The sequence below is a fragment of the Drosophila novamexicana genome, unplaced genomic scaffold (assembly GCF_003285875.2).
Source record: "Drosophila novamexicana strain 15010-1031.04,08,12 unplaced genomic scaffold, DnovRS2.1 tig00000108-arrow-pilon, whole genome shotgun sequence".
NCBI lineage: Eukaryota > Metazoa > Arthropoda > Insecta > Diptera > Drosophilidae > Drosophila > Drosophila novamexicana.
Window position 1 is genome coordinate 4,108,400 of NW_020824772.1, and position 17,840 is coordinate 4,126,239.

Here is a 17,840-nt window from a genome sequence, read left to right on the forward strand (position 1 = left end):
CCGGTTAGCAACTCGACTCCCAAGTGGCCTGCCCCAGTCCCAAGCTCCCACTTCTGTGTGTGTGTGTGTGTTTGAGAGTGGTGGGCGGTTTGCCGCTTCGTTTATTTTTGCGTCGCTTTATTTCAATTTTGTCGCCACTTTTAGCTGAAATAAAGCCATTTCTGTGACCACACGGGCCACTGGGCCACGGCCCACAGGCTCACAAGCCCATCTCGGCCTCATTTCCTATTGTGCTAAATGACAGTGGTAAAATTGTAACACAAACTGTACGTACGTACGTGTGTATGTGTGTGTGTGTGTGTGTGTGTGTGTGTGGTGCATGTAATGCGAGTGTGATTATGTGCAGTTTATCTTGGCACCCAACCACCCACAAACACACCACACTACGCACACACGCACACACACATACACACGCGCGCACTTCCTGGCACGCACACTCTGAAGTGGAGGAGAAAAACTTTGGCTTGGCTCGCATCATTAATCAAATGTCGAGTGCGCAGCAAGTTCCTCTCCACCGACCTGCCCACACTGTCGGGGCACTGTCCAAATATGATAATTGAATAACGGAATATAACAAATGCCAAAAACAGTTGCTGCCCATCCATGCCCAAGTCTCGGATTTTGATTTGCGTTACCCGAATACAGCTGCCAGCCCGTTGTCAGTTGGCCAAGTTGAAGGCGCCCCCGAGTTTCAATCGGAAGATGGGAGCATAATTGCTAGAATCCTCCGGCAGGCTGTCATTCCGTCAACTAACTGTCATTCACTAATGAGCACGAATGACATAAACACACACATATGTGGGCGTGTGTGGGTGTGTGGGTGTGTGTTGTCATTAGAAACCCTTTAGAATTGTGAAAATTGATTAAGTTTACAGTTGGTATTTGACGCGTATCCTTAAATGTGCACTTGATACAGTTGCTGAATGAAAAGCAAGCGTCATTTAATGCTGTTTGCTTATCAAATTAGTTTCTCTCTCCCTCTCTCTCGCTCTGTGTGTAAGTGGTAATCTGAATTGCAAATACTTATCCGCAGGCGTTGCGGGGCATGGGGGTTAAGCACTTGACATACATGAGACATTTATTAAGCATTTCATTGGTTGAGCCCAAATGAAGTGAAATATGTTCAAACTACGTACGTATGTGAACAATCGTGTTGTATGTTGCAAATGTTATCCTTTTCCCCGGTCCTCATCTAAGCGTGGCGGCAATTTCGCTTTGCCTGTCAAACACAATTTTAATTAAAAGTTCTGCTGCGTATTCGCTGCCGTCGGAATCACAATTAATTGTTGGCAAATGTGCTGCATGATGGATTCGCAGCGCCCACCACCCCAGCCACGCCCCGCGCTCTGCGCCCTGCGTCCTGCATCCTGCTTCCTGCGTCCTGTGCAAATGATATGCTAGTTGGGCATTTAAGCAATCGGATTACTGAGGCACGCTTTGGGCCGCTGACCAATTGTTCTTTGTAATTGCAGCAAGCGTTGAATCGGGCTTTAAGCGATCTGTTAATGTCCCTGCGATTGGCATATGCTGTGCCACGTGCGACGAAACGTGACACTGGGTGGTGGCGGCCAATCAATGTGGCTTTTGTTTCATTGGCAATTCCAAAGAAATCAAATGAAATTTAAATGTGAAAAAATTGCATTCATCGTCGCCTGCGGCAGTGCGAAAATCGTGAATTTCGTGTTTGTTAATTTTCGGTTTATTTTTGGGTCTCCGATTTGCATATGTATGAGAGGGCACACCCGAGGACACGGAGACGCCCACACATGCACATTGCCGCATTTTGATGGGCTTGATGTGCTGCATAGTGTTGCGTGGGACCGGTCATATAAACAGTGCATTGTTGTTATCGGTGAAGTGGCAACTGCATCGATTCAGCGCGCATTCCAAACATTACGGCCAGGCAGGATCGTTACCAGGCTGCGAACGATGGTTGTCCGGGGCGATGATTGGCTCTCAGGCTCTGGTCATTCAATTTGATTACCTACACGGCCAGCGAGGGGGCGAGCTGAGTTGTGTGTGTGCGTGTGTGTGTGTGTGTGTGCATTTTATTGATCGACATTTTGGGGCTGGTAGGCAACTCGCACCGAGTTGATAATAAATGCAAAATCGTTCTTTTTGTGGCGCAACAGAAAAATTGTGAAATTCGCGCACTTCCTGCAACGCAAGCAACAAATGTGAAAACAAAGTGCTAACAAATCAAACGGAAAGCGCATCCGAACGAAACCCCAACCAGTGAAAGGGACAGCTAACCGGAAAACGCCGACGGCACAGCAAATCGAATACAACTGGCATCCGTTCGAAAGGACTGAGATAAATCAATAATAGAAGCTTGTGCAACTGCCGATCGGTACACAATCCAAAAGAAAAGTCCATGCTAAGCTCCGTTCGTGCAACTCTCCGTTCGCGGTGCGGCAGCAAGTGCGTGTGCAGTTTGGCCGAGTGGCAGCAGCGCCTGTAATGCCGATGGTGAATGCCGGTTAACGCCCCTCGCATAGGAGCCAAAACCAAAGCCAAGGCGAAAGCCAAAGCCAAGCCAGCCGGCGGCAACTGGAGCTTCAGCTCAGCTCGCAGGATAATGGATTACACGCAGGCCAAGTGTTTAATGCTGTCCTTTCTGTGCGCACTGAGTGCGGCCCGCGCTGAAGGCGAAATAATATTTCGTATTGATCCCTTGGGTAAGCCACAGTTGGTTAAGTCAAACCCAATCAAATCTAATCATATGTTAATTAAGCATCCTTGCGCCATTTAAGGACTTGTTATGAATACAACAAGTAAATTGGCTCAGGATGACGTGAGCAAAATGTTGAGCTGGAGCAGCAAATAGCGCAGCATGATATTCCATTTATTATGTTAATAAAATTTTACAAATGCGAAACAACTCTGGGATAAAGATAACATGTCGCAATATCCTGTCCCATTTACTTAGCTCTCCTGCCTGCCTGCCTGCCTGCCTGCCAACTGGCTTCTGCCACAAATATAACTGTCATTTCCCTAAGGTCCTTAAATCTTTTCATTTACATACTGCGTAAGCACATGCCAACTGAATGTAAATGCTCGCGAGCATCTACCATGTATATCCTCTAGATTTCGACTGTCTTGCATATTTAAGGCTTGAGATTTAAAAATTCTGTGTGTTAGAAGCAACTCTTCAAAGGTAATTCTATTCCGGTGCCCAGCTTCAGCTAAAGTGCCTACAAATGCGCCGCATGAGCAAATATTTCATTGCCCATCAGATAGAGCTAACGCTCAGCGCGAGCTCATAATATTTATGCTCTCAATTACGCAAAGTAATGTCTGTCCGGAGAATTTCACAGAAACATCACACCCAAAGTTCCATCACTTGTCGCTGATGTGTAGAGGGACACAAAAAAGAAAACAAAAACAAAAACATGAAACTTTATAACTTGACGCAGTGCGTCCAAAAACCACACGCCCCGCTGGTGACGTGAGTGAAATCTGTTGTATTCCAGCCATTTCAGAGTTGACAACAATGCGAAAAGCGAGTTAAATAAGCATATATGTAGGTATTTATGTATGGGCATGCACATGTACTTATACATATATCTGGATGTATGTATTACTTGCTTATTCCTCTGGATTTCATGTCCAGGGTCGCAGCCAGCTGTCCAGCCAGGCCTTTAGCCGGTTAGCCGTCCATATATGACAAAACAGGTTCATAAATTTTTGTTTTCGTTTCCGTCGAGCTGCTGAGCTTAAAGATGGATAGCCAGCGGACGGATGGAAATGTGCAAAGTTTTCACAAAGTATTAAAAAAGCTCGTAAAATGTCATAAACCTTTGTTTCCTCTGGATTATACCGGGGTCCACTACAAAATCCGAGATGAAAACAATGCCAACGTCAGCGAAAAGGGAAAATATTATGTCTACATTTAACAATATACTTTTATTCATTTCACTTTTGTCTTGCTTTTGTTTTCCGTTCACTTTATGAATGACTTATTTCCGCTGAGCTCCGAATTTACAAGCATCATCATACCTCAGACATGGACGCAATGATATTTTACAGCCAACAATTGCATTTGAGAGTCAAATTTAGTACTAGCAAGAGCACAAACGCTGGACATGAATATCCTTTTATTTATTTAGGCTGTTTTCTTTCAGCAATGAGACTAGTTTTCTCCACAGTCATTGTTGTTATTAGGGTTCAGAGCTTGTTTTCGTTTTGGTTATTAGGCTCATTTAGCCTTTTATGGCCCGAAACTGTTTCACAATCGATATCATTTGGTCTTTCCAAATATGGATGAGCCATATTAAATTTCATTTAATTAGATTTATTTGTACAGCATACAGAACTGACTGGGCGCCAGCCATAGCAGATACATATCAAGTTTTATTGGTTTGGGACCACAGGACAAGCAGGCCGCAACGCCAATTCGGCCCCAGGGTTTTGTTCAATAGTATCGACACTGGCGAATTCCCATTTATTAAGCAAGTCAAATGGGACAATAAAATATGGTAGCTACCAGCAGCGGCGCTGTGGAACGAACACAACCACTGGCAGCCCCATAAAGAAATCAACACAATTTTGCATGAGCATCAGAAAGAGACAAACAACAAAAAGGACAACGGCAACATCAAAGCTGCAAGTGCCAAGCACGGACAGATGAGTGCGAGTTCTGGCCCGGGCCAGAGCTGGAGCTGGAGCTGGAGCTACCAAGTACATGGGAATAAATCAAAACAAATCAATTTCTTCTGGGCCATTGACTCGGCAACTCCCGATGACAGTTGCTTCTTCTTGTTGTTTTTTTTTGTGCCCTACACTGAATCCCGTTGGCTTCCAAAGCATTCAATCGAGAATTCGTTGTCCCAAAGCTGCGACTTAGACTTCGACAGTGTGAGCCCAGGGGATTCCTACAGCGTCTAGCAAACAGTACTGACAGCTAAATTGAGGCTAAGAGAACGTAGCGGCTGCCGGCGCAAGGAGCTCCACTGAGATTTGGGAGTCGTCAAAAGTAAAACAAATTGTCGATTGCAATATTCTGCGATGGAGTCCTTGCATGCGAGCATACATACATCATATAAGTATCTCTTCCTTCGGAAGCTAGAATTTACTGTAATATGCAGTAGACACATGCGTTCGTATGTTAAGCCAACTTCAGACCCTTACGTTGCATCGTAAATTTGCATTGAAATTTACTAGCATAAAAGACATAGTGGGTAATCTGTCTCTGAAAAAGAGCTCAGCGATTAGGGGAAGCAACACTTGACTCTGAAGTAAATAAGCTGATCATTGAGTTAAAAGGGGTTCATCATAAAATATTTGCTTAAGCCTCTGGCGAATTTGATTACTAAGCCCAGTTCTAAAATGCTTATGTGTGTCAAAAATATCACCCCTCTCTCTCGTAATTCTTTTTAGCCTTTTATGAATATTTTTGGGTACAGTGTGTGCCTGGGCAAAAAAATAGAATTCGGGCTTGGCATCATTAGTCACGAAAGGGCAAAAGTATTTATTTTTTACATTTTCTCACTTGATGTCATATGTAGGCTAAACGGTCGACGACCCAGTTTATTATGTCAATATTAAATTTGTCGATTAAGTACATTTGGCAACCAGACCCGGTTTATTTCAGAACCCTCATGTCAGGCTTCCTTTAAAGCCCACAACCCATTGGAGTTCGAGTTTATTAGTGACAAAAGGTAATGTCCTTTGCTTGGCACCTGCATTTGCTTTGAGCGACATTGCTGAATAGATTTTATTCAATGTGCTGACACATAAATAAGAATATACATTATATAAATATTCAATCGTAATCTTCTTTCAACCAAGCATTCAGTTTGCAAAATTGTACTTTTGGGCTTGTGGGCAGGAGTGAGACGGGAGCCCATATATTTAAATTATTCATAAGTCTGCAAAACGATGCGGTGCACATGTGGATACAATACGCACACGCACATGCACACACACACACACACATATTTACTTAAGAAGTTGGGAAAGTAATGTCGGTGCTCAAAACAAATTTCATGCCCGACAGTTTTCCATCACTACACTCCCCAACACCGGCAGGCTCATAAAACGGTCGGCCTTTAAGAGTGCCAGCTACCGGCATCTGTCTGGAGCGCTTTCAATTTCGAATCAAATAAAAAGTTTCATACAACCGCCTCAAAAGTGCGGCATCATTCAACTACTGGCCAGCAAATGGAGACGGGAGTATATAGGTTACTATATAGTAGATATATACATGTACGATGACTGTGCCTTGGCAGACCGCAAGGTCAAAGGGACTTTTGCTCCCTTTTTTTTTATTGTATTTTCAATTTAAGCAACACGCTGAATATACTCTCACTTTAAAAGGTAAACTTTTTCGATGCTGCATTGTGTAGACAGGCAGGCAGGCAGGCGGAGATTCAGGATTTTATGGCCGAGCGCAAAGCGAACTTTTATTTGGATTCGCTCCATACCAAAGTGATTCGATTGCCGAAGTCAAATGGCACCAATAAAAAGTTCAGAGACTTTCGTTTCCGACCGGCAGCGTCCAACACATTGAGTCAAGGACTAGCGGAACCATTTGGAAGTTTCCACTAGACCAGCGTTTCCCCAGCTGTAAAGTCATAACAATTAATTTAATGTGCCGCCAGCTGGCTCAAGTGTGCAATATCAGAGATATGAACAGCAGGACGCGTGCTTGAAAAGCGTTAGAAATAAAAAAACATGTATGCGAATAACCTAAGAATTATTTAATTTAATATTCATGTATGCATATTAAAAAAAAACAAAGTAGATAACTTGCGCGTACTGTGAGAAAAAGATGCAATCCATCTTGAGTTGGCAGTTGGTACAAGTAGCTATCCGGTCAACAGATGTGGTCCACTTGCATCCGCCCGATAGGCGAATGGGCGGTCAAACCATAGACTTGAAATATATTGTCACTGGGCGGTGCCCTGCCATTTGGCCAAGGGCCAGTCAACGGTCAGTCCGTGATTATACATATATATATATATTTACTATATATACCATGTAGAAATAATTACGAGCTACGCTGGGAGCTCGTGTTGCCAGAAGCGAAAACGCACCATTTAAATATAATTTATGGCTTGCAATATAAATCAGTCGCCATTCGGTGGTTGGCAGTCGGTAGTCGGCAGTTGGTAGTCACCCGCATTGGGCTGCAATATCCTCAATCTCAGTGTCTTTTTTCATCCACATCCGCAGCCGCATCCTTCTCGTGCTGGCTGACACGCCCCTGCCATGGGCAGTCATCAAAAACAAAACCAATTCGCACGCCCAGCTCCCCAAACTCATTAGTGATAAAATGCCAAGCGAGAAATGAACGGTAACGGCTAAATTATATTTTATGCCCGAGACCCAACCAAACCCTTCCCCCTGTTTAACCATACTTATATAAACCGCGCGGCAACTGTTTTGGTATTTAAATTGCTCAGCTGATAATAGATAGACCTTTTCAATTAGTTTTTCCTTTGAACGTTCTGGCAAATTGTTGGAAATTGATTCATAGCAGCAAACTAATTGAAAGGCCACATCCATATAAATGGCCTATGCCGGCCATTGTTCGTATATAGTATAAAAATTCATTTATATATTTATTATCATAAATACACATATAGTAGCACCGCAGCCAGAAGTAAGTTGTAGCTTTAGGCAAAGGCATAAACAACAGAAGCGAACCAGCGAAAATATTTACCAAGAATTTTGTATAATTTGGCATGCACCTCCCAAGGGGAAGCGGCGAAACTGTGGCGCGCTGAAAATGTGCACTTGGCGCCTTGCTTGAAGTGCGGAAACGCATTTTTAACGCCACGCTCCAGCCATGCCTAGGAATCAGCCTGAGCTGAGCTATTTGAAGGCGTTCGCCAGCGTTTGGCTGCCACCATTTTGTGGAAACAACAGCGCGCGGGCTTTTCAGTGTTTTTCCTCGCTGCGTCGACTCTTGTTAGCTCAGGTGATTGAGGCGAGAGCTCACCGCATGGACTCTAGTCAAATCGTCTCATCTGGCCTCCCCGTGGAATTCTTATTAAATACAGCGAGAAATACTGAAAGCCAACAAGCTGCCTGATTCAATTTAGTCTGTTAAAAAATATAAGACTTGGCCACAACTTTAGGAAAGCATGCAACTGTAGCATAACATCATAAATTCCAAGGACTAGAGTGGAGCAAGAGATGCGGCTGTGCTATTCCGTAGGAATTTTATTTAAGTTGATATCGTGCAGGTTTAATTAAATTTATTAACCCTATCAGAGTATGCACAAATGAGTGTTGGCATTCCTTTCACATATAAAATATATTAATTAAATTATGAATAACTATTATCATATTCAATTATTTTAATTATATTCTTCTTTTTTTATGCATATTTCTGAATACCAATGGACATTTCGCAATTGAAACAACTGAAATATCTCCATGCACCAACAGCTCTTTTATCGGCCACACTGCGCACATATCAGAAGGCGGCCTGTGATACGGATCAGGTGGTAATTGCTTGCCCGCGCGGCACCAGCATTTCAATCGAATTTGCCCAGTACAACAAGTTTGTGGCGAAAGGTAAGTGTTGGGATCTCACCCAATTCTACTCTCTCTCTCTCTCTCTGTCTTTCTCTGCCTCTGGAGGGCCATCCTCGGGCTATTTATTCTTAACACGTCTGTCATTTCGTGCTTTATGTTCCTTTTGCTTGTACAGATGGCTACAGCATTGAGGAGTTGTGTCCCATCTCTGGCACTGTAAAGCCCGAGATTCGCGGAAAAGCAAAACACTTGCTGCGGGGCTCCATTTTTGGCTCCACCTCGCAAAAAGTGCCCGCCAACCGCTATGTGAACGGCGGATATGCCATTGCTGTTGAAGTTCCTACTAGCACCAGTGGACCAGGAGGAACCATTACCGAATCTTCAGCGGACAATGCTCAAAAAAGCGACAGCTCTTCTGAAAACTGCATGTGGCCAAATGCTCTTCAGGTAAGTAGACACCATTTTAAGGGTGTTTTACAAAGGCGTATGTGAACATGGAAAGCCTGACTTGAGAATAACAAAAAAAAAAAAAAGAGATCGGGGAATAGATGGGCGTGCTAAACCACAAAACGAATTTAAGGAAACATAAAACAGTTTTAAATTCATTCATTCTTGAGCCTTGAGTTGTGCAACCTGCAATATATTATAACAGAACATCCATTGAGATTGTATTTCCAGCAATTTCTTTGAATTTGGCCCTTTTTGCAATATTTGCTAAGAAGTTGTGCGGGATGTACAAAATTGTTACAAGTCTGTTTGAGCTAACGTTGAGCAGTTAACAAAATGTCACTTTAAATTCCAGTTGCATTTAAAAAGGGATAAGGAAATTCGTTTGTCCGCATGCCAAATAACGCTTCCAATTCATTAAACAATTTAGCTGCCTTTTCCGGTATCTGAAGGCATCCTTTGAACCCAAACAAAAGATGTCGGATGACGGCGAATGAAATGAATTTAAATTTGAAGCAAATTTAACAACATAGACAACAATACGAGACAGTTGAACACATTTCATTTCATTTCGGTTTTAATGTGCGTTTAAGCTGACAGTCGGAGCTACATGTAGGGCCAAAATGAACAACATGCGAACCGCTGAGAAATGCTCGCAAAAACATTGACGAAGGCCAAAAGTTGCCTTTGTGTCAAGCAAAGTCAATGTGCTGTCTGGCATGTCGGCCTACCCGCTGTGCCGGCCAAGATGCCTTCACGTCCCATGGGGCATCATTAGGCCGGGCAGCAAACCTAAAACTTTCTGCTCAGCAGCGCCAACATGGCGCTAAAAATGGCTACCGCAGCATATAATTTCTCGCATCGTTTTTGTCTCCATTTCTCGCCATTGTTCAAGGAACTGTTTTTGTTGTTCATCGCTAGCCGTTTCTGCCCCTATCCACAATTCCCTCTCGCTCTCTGGTGCTCTGCTGCTGCTCTGCAGGTTGTTGTTGTCACTGTCGCTGTCGTTGTTATTAAATTTTGTGAGGACTCGTCCAATGGTTGACGTTGCCAGGCAAATCTAAACCTGCTGTCAGTTGACTAGCCCCCGTCCGTCCTGCCGTACCGCCATCCCGCCGTCCTGTCGCCCTCATCATCCATTTCATTCGCCTCGGCCCCTACTGTCAACACAAGATAGTGAAAAATAACTTGAAAATAAACAGTTTATATCCTCGCCGTTGTGCTATATGCGCAGCTAGCCGTATTTGTGTGCTGGCCTGGAACTGGACGTGTCCGTCAGTTGTCTGAAACACGAAAAAGTAGAACGATATCAAAAGCAGATAGTTAAAGACAATGCGGCTCTTGATTGAATACATGCCACGCATATGGCGGACAACGTGTTTTATGCATATGATAGGTCTAACAAATGGATCAGCATTTTAAAGAGCGGACTTTTTTATACTTTTCAATATATATTATGAGATTTAAAAGGACACTCAAGCCTCAATAATGCTTCAAAGATAGCTCAATATTCCTGATAAGCTGATTGCTCTGTTTACGACGAAAGACACATCCTCTTGCCAAGTTCTATCATATCGAACTAAAACATAAGTAATATGTAAGGGAAAAATAAATTCAAACCCAACTGGAAACACTTCAATTACATATTTAATGCAAATATTTTATTTCAATTTGTAAAAGTTTACAATTTCCGCCCAGTTCCTGAACTTGTTCACTTTTCAGCTTCTTCTGTTTGCACACCAATGCGACAAGTATGGGAAAAAAGAAAAATAAAATTGGAAAACTAAATTGCAACTGATTTTTCGTTCTGTTCTCCTACCTTACAGTACTCCTTGCTGCAGACTGTGGTGGAGGCCTGCCAGAAGAAAAAGCATTGCAAGTTTCACGGATCCCCACAGTTTTACGGGCTGGGCGCCAGCGGAGTGGGCGATTCATCCGGCACCAGCAGCTATCACAGCAGTACGGCCAGCTCCAATGCAATCAGCAACGACCCCTGCCCCAAGCGCAGGAAAATCGTCGAGGTCGCCTACAAATGTCGCCCATGTAAGTCAGCAGCTGCAGCGCAAATTTTGTTTAATTTGGTTGGATTTATTGGGCGTACAATAGAACACGTAAAATGGCTAACAAATTCCGTACACTACAAGCACAACGGCAGTACAAACTGACCTGAACAATCCCGACTGCCGGAATCGACACATAAATGTCCAACCGAATGAGTTGAACGAGAGCCGGCTTCATCCGGACGTTGGCTTTTCGATTGGTTTGGGTCTGCCAGCTGTACAAGTGTGCTTCAAAAAGGTCCTCGTCCTAGGGCATGACCTGGAGCACACAGTGTCGATATTTTGCCGAACAAATACTGTTAAAACTGACACACACAGGCAAAGGCACGCGCACACGGATTGGCAAAGGCCCAGACATCCAGACATCCAGCTATCCAGTCTTGCCATTCCAGCCACCCAAACAGCCAGTTTAGCGAGCTGTTGTTGAGCGTTCCAAAAATTCACTCAGGTGGAATGGTAGCAGAGGCAACCGGGCGGGCATCGACTAGTCCGTTAGCATTACTAAACAGCAGTTGGCGGGCTTGGGCCACCCAACGCGTGGCCAGCTGCCAGGGGCAAGGAAGCGTATCGAATGCGAACCGGTAGCACTGCCGCCAACAGCAGCATCGCTCGTTGGCAGTACCAGTGCAATAGCATTTGCACGTGCTTTGTATAACTTGAAAAAACATCGACGATACAAAATTAAGTTTCCGCGCAGCGCCCGGCACATGGCCCTGGGAACCGGAGTCGGGAGCTTGGAGAGGTTCAAATTGCAGCTCTGCCGCATTGTCGAATATATACATACATATATTTGGCATTCAGATTTGTTGTCAAAGCCAGAGTTACCATAATGACAGGCAGAGCATCAACTGATTGAGCTCTTGGCTTCCAATTACAAAGTTCTGAATCATTGATTATCTTAATCAGCATCATATTATCGTGCCAATCGGATTCGTCACTCTTGGAGATGCAAAATAGAAAAATGCATTTCTTTGGATAATGAGGAAAATTTATCCCTTTTGATTAAATGAAATTTCGCCTTTATTTGTTGTTTATTATATATGAACGGAGGTGCTTTAAATTGTGGAAAATTGTTGACATTTTTGGCTTTGGTTTTGCAGATGAGTTTCGCAGCAAGGTTGCCTGCCACAACGATGTCGCACAGCTGGAATGCAATCCGTACTCGCGGATTGCCGTTTACAGTGCAAGCTTTGGGCGCACGGAATACGAGAGCATTCAGTGTCCACAGCCGCAGGGCGTCCGCGAGGAGAGTAAGTATTGGGGATGATGACCATCCTGTGGCTAAACTGTGGATTGCATCAATCAAGCAGCGATCCTTGCCTCGCACTCTGCTACAACTAGTCTGTTTTATCTCTGGCCTTTAATAGCATGCCTTGCCTCGTTCGCCACGGAGACTGTGATGCAAATTTGCCATGGACGAAGGCGCTGCAACTTGGCCGCTGATGCGAATACCTTTGGCACCCCGTGCCAGCCAAACTCGCGAATGTATTTGAAGGTTGTTTACACATGCGGTAAGTAGGTCGTAGGAAAAATCAAGGGGCGTTTGCTCCTGCCACTCAGAATGATTTAGAGCGCGCCTTTGTTGCCGCGTCGCATCGCGTCCCATCACATCGCATCCTATCGCGCGTCATGGCGCAAGATTGATGCCTGGTGCTTGGCGTCCGACCCTCCGTTACCGGTGACTTGGCCGCATGATTTATGTTGCTCGTTTGGGCGCTCTATGTCTTTGTTCCATAGTGCCGAAGCAAGTGTTAAAGGAGAGCAACGAGTCAGAGGTGGAGGCTGACGAAATGGAGGACTTTGAGGGCGACATCAATGACCTGTACGACGATGAGCTCATCTACAAAGAGTCGGAGGCCATTCCCAAGCTATACAGCAACACAACCAAAACAGTTGCAGGCAACGGAACTAGCGGCGGCGGTCTCGCTGCGAACTCCAATCCAGAGGGTATTCACACCGTAACAAACGGCTCACTGGACTCAGATGTGGATGGCAGTGGCGTCAATCCGGTGATGACACACAGCGCCGACTTAAGTCTGGAGGGTAAGTCTCTACGAAGTTGACCTGAACGTTAGGTTACATTTGCCATAATGACAAACACAAGTCAGCGCCAGTCCACAGGGGTCTTTGGTAGTAGGTGGCCTTATGGAAAACAGTCTCGAAATGTAGGCGTAATCCAACACGGACTCACTGTCACAGAGGACGAAGCAGACATTTTTCGCATTTCAAATCTTATTCACAAATAGCTTTAAAGTTGACTTAAATTCAATTTAAAAACAAGATGGGGTCTCGACTTAAGCTAGGCAAATCCCCGGCTCAACGAATGACTTTGATATATTTATATACGAGATTTCCTAACTCCATTCCATAACCATGTTGTTCTTCGTAGACGACCAGCAGCGTCTCTATTTATATCTCTTAATTGTCGGATTGGTCGGTGTCCTCTTCTCCATTCTGATTATGACCACGCGCCTCGTGCTGCAGAAGCGGCGTATGGCCAGCGACACGCAGTCCAATTCATCTACAAAAGGGGGCACCGCTGGAGGCCTGGGCGACGAGACGACCATCCCAAGCGGCTTTAACGACACCATTTCTGAGATAGACGCCGACATTGACCTTACCACTTCCATACCAGTGCCCAGCGTATCAAAGAACGAGGTGGGTAGCATAACTCATCTCACTCAGAAGCCAATGCCATCTGTCATCTGTCGTCTGACACAGCAGAATTACATCACTTACGCGCCTGCCAGCAGCTTGTATACCAGCCTAGCGCCTAGCCAGCTGGCGACAGTTGGCGGACCTTGCACTGCCTCCGGCTTGATTCCCAACCCCCTCTTAATGGGTTCACGGCAGTCGCCGGACCTCATCGGCATATCGCCCAGCACTTATATAGCTACAAGTAGCGCCGGCAGCGCACCTGCTGCACAGGGGTCCATGGCGAGCATTTTGGCACCGGCTATTGTAATAGGCGGGAACGATCCTAGTGGAGCTTTGCCCGGCAGCAGTGGCTTAAGTAAGTATCTGAATCAGCTTTAACTGGCAGCCGGTCATTTCGACTTGATGAGGTGCGTTTCGTCAACATTTTCGATTCATGTTTTTGCAGACACCATGTTACCCATTACATCTCTGAACCAGTACACAACGGCGCCCACCATTCGCGGTGGCTATATCATTAATGCCGAAGCCATGAGCGTGCTGCAGAGACCGAGCAACACACCGACGCCACCCTCCTCTTTAGCTAGCGGCTCCCCGGCGCACCCACCGACACAACAGCCGCCGACTACATCGCCTCTTGCATTGACATCGCTAAGTCATGTGCCTGCCCCTGGCACATCAACATTGCGCCGCACAAAGCCCGGTACCACAGCTATGCTCCATCCTCAGCTGTCCTATGACGGCACGGCTCCGCGTACTCTATCAACTGGTTTACCGGTGAGCTCGCAGTTTTATTACGGATGACCAAGCACGGGGGACTGTGAGCCTCACGTGTATACTACAGCCATCAACGTGACCACCCCTAACGTCCATAGCTATACCAGACAGGATGTCACAGGTACTCAGGCAGAGTCCCTCACGGGCTCCCATTCAGACGCTGCTCATGTGCCGGCAGCTAGGCCCTAGCCACAAGCCAACAATGGGTCAACAGTACCCTTGGCCACTTCTAGCATAAACGACAATACAAATTTACAGGGGAATGAACTAAGCCCAGAGACCTCCTGCCAGAATCGGAATCAGCAAGAACAAAAACAACAACAGGTGTGTAACGAGTAGATGGCTCTCAGAGTCTGGGCAACAATGGCTGATGTCTGTTTTTAAAATATATGTATACATAAATGTATTTAAATGGACGAGCTTCCTGTAACTGTAAATTACTAATGAATGGAACGGACGCGCACTTGCAAGGTCCTAGGTCAGTTCACAGTAAGGTGCAATCGCATAGAAAAGTTAGGGTAGAATAATTTGTAGGCTAAGCATAGAAATGTTGGTCTGCGCAGAGTTCTGCACGTGCGTGAATGATATAACCTCCTGATTTCACATATGCTCACTTACTTCGACAACCTTTTTAATTTACATCCCTTTTTTAATAGTATCTGGGTTAATTGCTTTTTTCTCAATGTTTGATTACCCAATCGTTTTCATGGCAACGGAACGAATTACACATTAGTGGGAACAACAAGTGCCAGGCACGACTCTCTACGCCATAAAATTATGCGATCTAAGCGGACAAATGAAAACAAATTGCGGGAGGCTCATTTAATGTTATCAATAATGTAAACGCACGCATAAATATAAACACAGATGCCATGAATACACAGCAACAACAGGCTTCAGAATAACAAACACTCACATACATCAAGGATGCGAAGCAGCAAAATTCCCAAAGTCGTTGGCAAAGGGAAAACTAATGGGTTGTCAGAGCCGAGCTTCGGGAAGAGATGCGAGCCTCATATATGTACATAACTCTATAGATGTGTGCGTGTACGCATACACCCCCCATAAATATCACGATATTTCCATTTCCCTACCAAAAGGAATCTTCATAATGGTCTGCACCTATAAATGTGAATGAGAGAGAGCGAGGAAGAGGGAGAGGGAGAGAGAGTGACCTAGAGTTCATAGCTTATGCGCGTGTGTGTTTGTGTGCGTTGATTAGGGCGATGAGGCTCATAAACGCTTTATTGGGAGGGCTATCATAGCGGACAGGTTACGTTGCAGGAGGTGCCATCAGAATCAGGCGTACAACTTGTTGTATGAGCGATTCGCGTGTGTGCATAATTCAGTGGTATGTACTTTGGATTAATGCGCTTTAAATGGATGAACGTAATTAATATCCGGCCCCCGAATAGCTATGCCTGGGGTATAGGAAGCGTCTGGCCAGCGAGTTAATGGATTGCTCCTGCGTGCCAAGGTGAGTAGGTTTCTCATACCAATGCCTACATAGCTGAATATACTTTGCAGTTTAGGCCTGTGTGAATGTGTGTGGGAATGCTGCTGCAGACAACATTTTAAGAGATAGTCATAGACTTGTATCTTTTCCGTTGCAGATCCAGATCTGCACAGGCTATATATGTGAATGTGAAAATGCGTTCTACAGCATTTTGAGTTTTTGTTGGTCTTGTCGGTTCTCATCTCTTTGTTAAAGTTGACTCTATTGTTTCAAATGTCAAGTGCCTTCCTAAATAGCATATAAGTGTGTTCTTTAATATAAGTTGGAGTGCATCCAATCAACGTGTAAATAATCAGAACAATATAGATATATATATATATAGCCCAAATACAATACGATAGTACTACAATTCACGTTTTAAAATAGCCACCCGACCCCCAATTAGCCAAATGTGTACATAAGATGTATAAAAAAGAAACATTCCGGAAAATAGCACAAATTAAGCAAACAAATAGATCGAAATGCTGGCCGTAATTTAAGTACAGTTGCATCCAAAAAGAACCCGAACGGAAACAAAAACACACTTTACTAACTAGCAAATTGTTTACATGCGGTGTGTTTTTGTTCCTTTGGTTCTTTGTGGTCGGCTGTGAGTTGCAGTCTTCCCGGTTCGTGAATAGAATAGGATATGAATGGAGTTATCCAATTACCAAATAACAATTAATGTATGTTCACAATAGAGAAGTTATTAAATATATGTATATAAAATATTCGTGTTTCGCTAAAAATTAGGAAATGAGCTCTGCGAAATGCATTATGAATAGGCAGTTATCGGCTAGGCGAATAGTTCGAGTAATTGGTAATATAACAACTATTCGTAGAATTAACTCATTAAAAATACATACAGGCGTATAATTAAAGACCCCATGGCATTTTGCAATTCCAATCGTACGTTTAGGTACTGCATCATGAAATTAAAAATGCTCGATTATAAATATGGAAAATGTTAATTGAAAACAAAGCATAGAATAAAGTTTCTACTTTAACTAAAACTGTGAATATAATTTGGCTATAGTTTTTTTTTTCAATTATGTATTGTACGTTTTGTATGTTTCATTTCAAATCAATTTATAGTTCATAAATAAAATATTAACTGGAAAATCTAAAACGGAACACTTTAATTCCGGGCTGTTAATAATTTTGGTAGGTAAAAAAGGTACTTGAGATAATTATCTGCCTTAATTTCAGCAGTGCTCATGAACATTGCATTGGCTTACAAAACCAAATCCCCTAAAATATTTGGTTTCGTTGATTACTTTGTTCTAGATTATCATACTAACTATACGAATCTATGTTAAGCAGGCAAATCAAAGGCGTTAGTGAGGGGCAAGCGTGTGGCACGATTAGTTCAGTTTTGTAAGGATTCGATGTAACGAAGCGTGAATGAAATTAAGTTGGTAGCAAGTACGCCTCCAAGGAGTAAGGACAACAAGGCTCGGCCCAAAGGGCCAGGAGCTATGCGAAATCCGAAAGATCTGTGTGAAGAGAAAGACAGTGGCAGCCGAGTGAACTGTCTGATTAAATTTGTTGGCAGGGAATATTTATGGGTGTGCCATGAGCTCTGGCTGCTAATTGGTTTATAAATTAGTATTTCAACGGAACATTAAGCCAGCCATCTCAACCAAATAAACCTACAACAATTTCAAACACCATCGTAATCAATATTTATTGTGCGCCAACAGCAACAGCAACAACAACAACAGCAAACTGGTGTTGGGTGGCATAAGCTGTCAAGTGCAGGGCGGCTGTGGAAAGTCTGCATATAAACCAAATGAAAATGGCTTAACTTTATCTACTGGTTTATTTTTTAACGGGTTTGCAGCAACTAGGTAAATGCAACAGCATTTACAGAAAATGAATAAGATATTAACCTAATAGTCGTAATTGACAGAGCAACT

General features: G+C 44.0%; 1 protein-coding gene across 3 annotated transcripts in view; it reads left to right on the forward strand.

The window, feature by feature from the left end:
* Nucleotides 1–16,978, forward strand: part of LOC115772088 — a 28,802-nt gene extending 11,824 nt beyond the window's left edge. The window contains exons 1-10 of one of the 3 annotated variants that reach the window (XM_030718047.1): nucleotides 1,687–2,678; nucleotides 8,398–8,526; nucleotides 8,663–8,934; nucleotides 10,761–10,977; nucleotides 12,095–12,244; nucleotides 12,362–12,505; nucleotides 12,732–13,037; nucleotides 13,384–13,652; nucleotides 13,716–14,007; nucleotides 14,098–16,978. In XM_030718047.1, the coding sequence (XP_030573907.1) occupies nucleotides 2,474–2,678; nucleotides 8,398–8,526; nucleotides 8,663–8,934; nucleotides 10,761–10,977; nucleotides 12,095–12,244; nucleotides 12,362–12,505; nucleotides 12,732–13,037; nucleotides 13,384–13,652; nucleotides 13,716–14,007; nucleotides 14,098–14,453 (2,340 nt within the window). In that variant the 5' untranslated portion in view covers nucleotides 1,687–2,473 and the 3' untranslated portion in view covers nucleotides 14,454–16,978. Of the gene's footprint in view, nucleotides 1–1,686; nucleotides 2,679–8,397; nucleotides 8,527–8,662; nucleotides 8,935–10,760; nucleotides 10,978–12,094; nucleotides 12,245–12,361; nucleotides 12,506–12,731; nucleotides 13,038–13,383; nucleotides 13,653–13,715; nucleotides 14,008–14,097 lie in introns of those variants that run through there. The other 2 variants (XM_030718048.1, XM_030718049.1) reach the window with 2 other exon arrangements.
* Nucleotides 16,979–17,840: the final 862 nt, after the last annotated feature.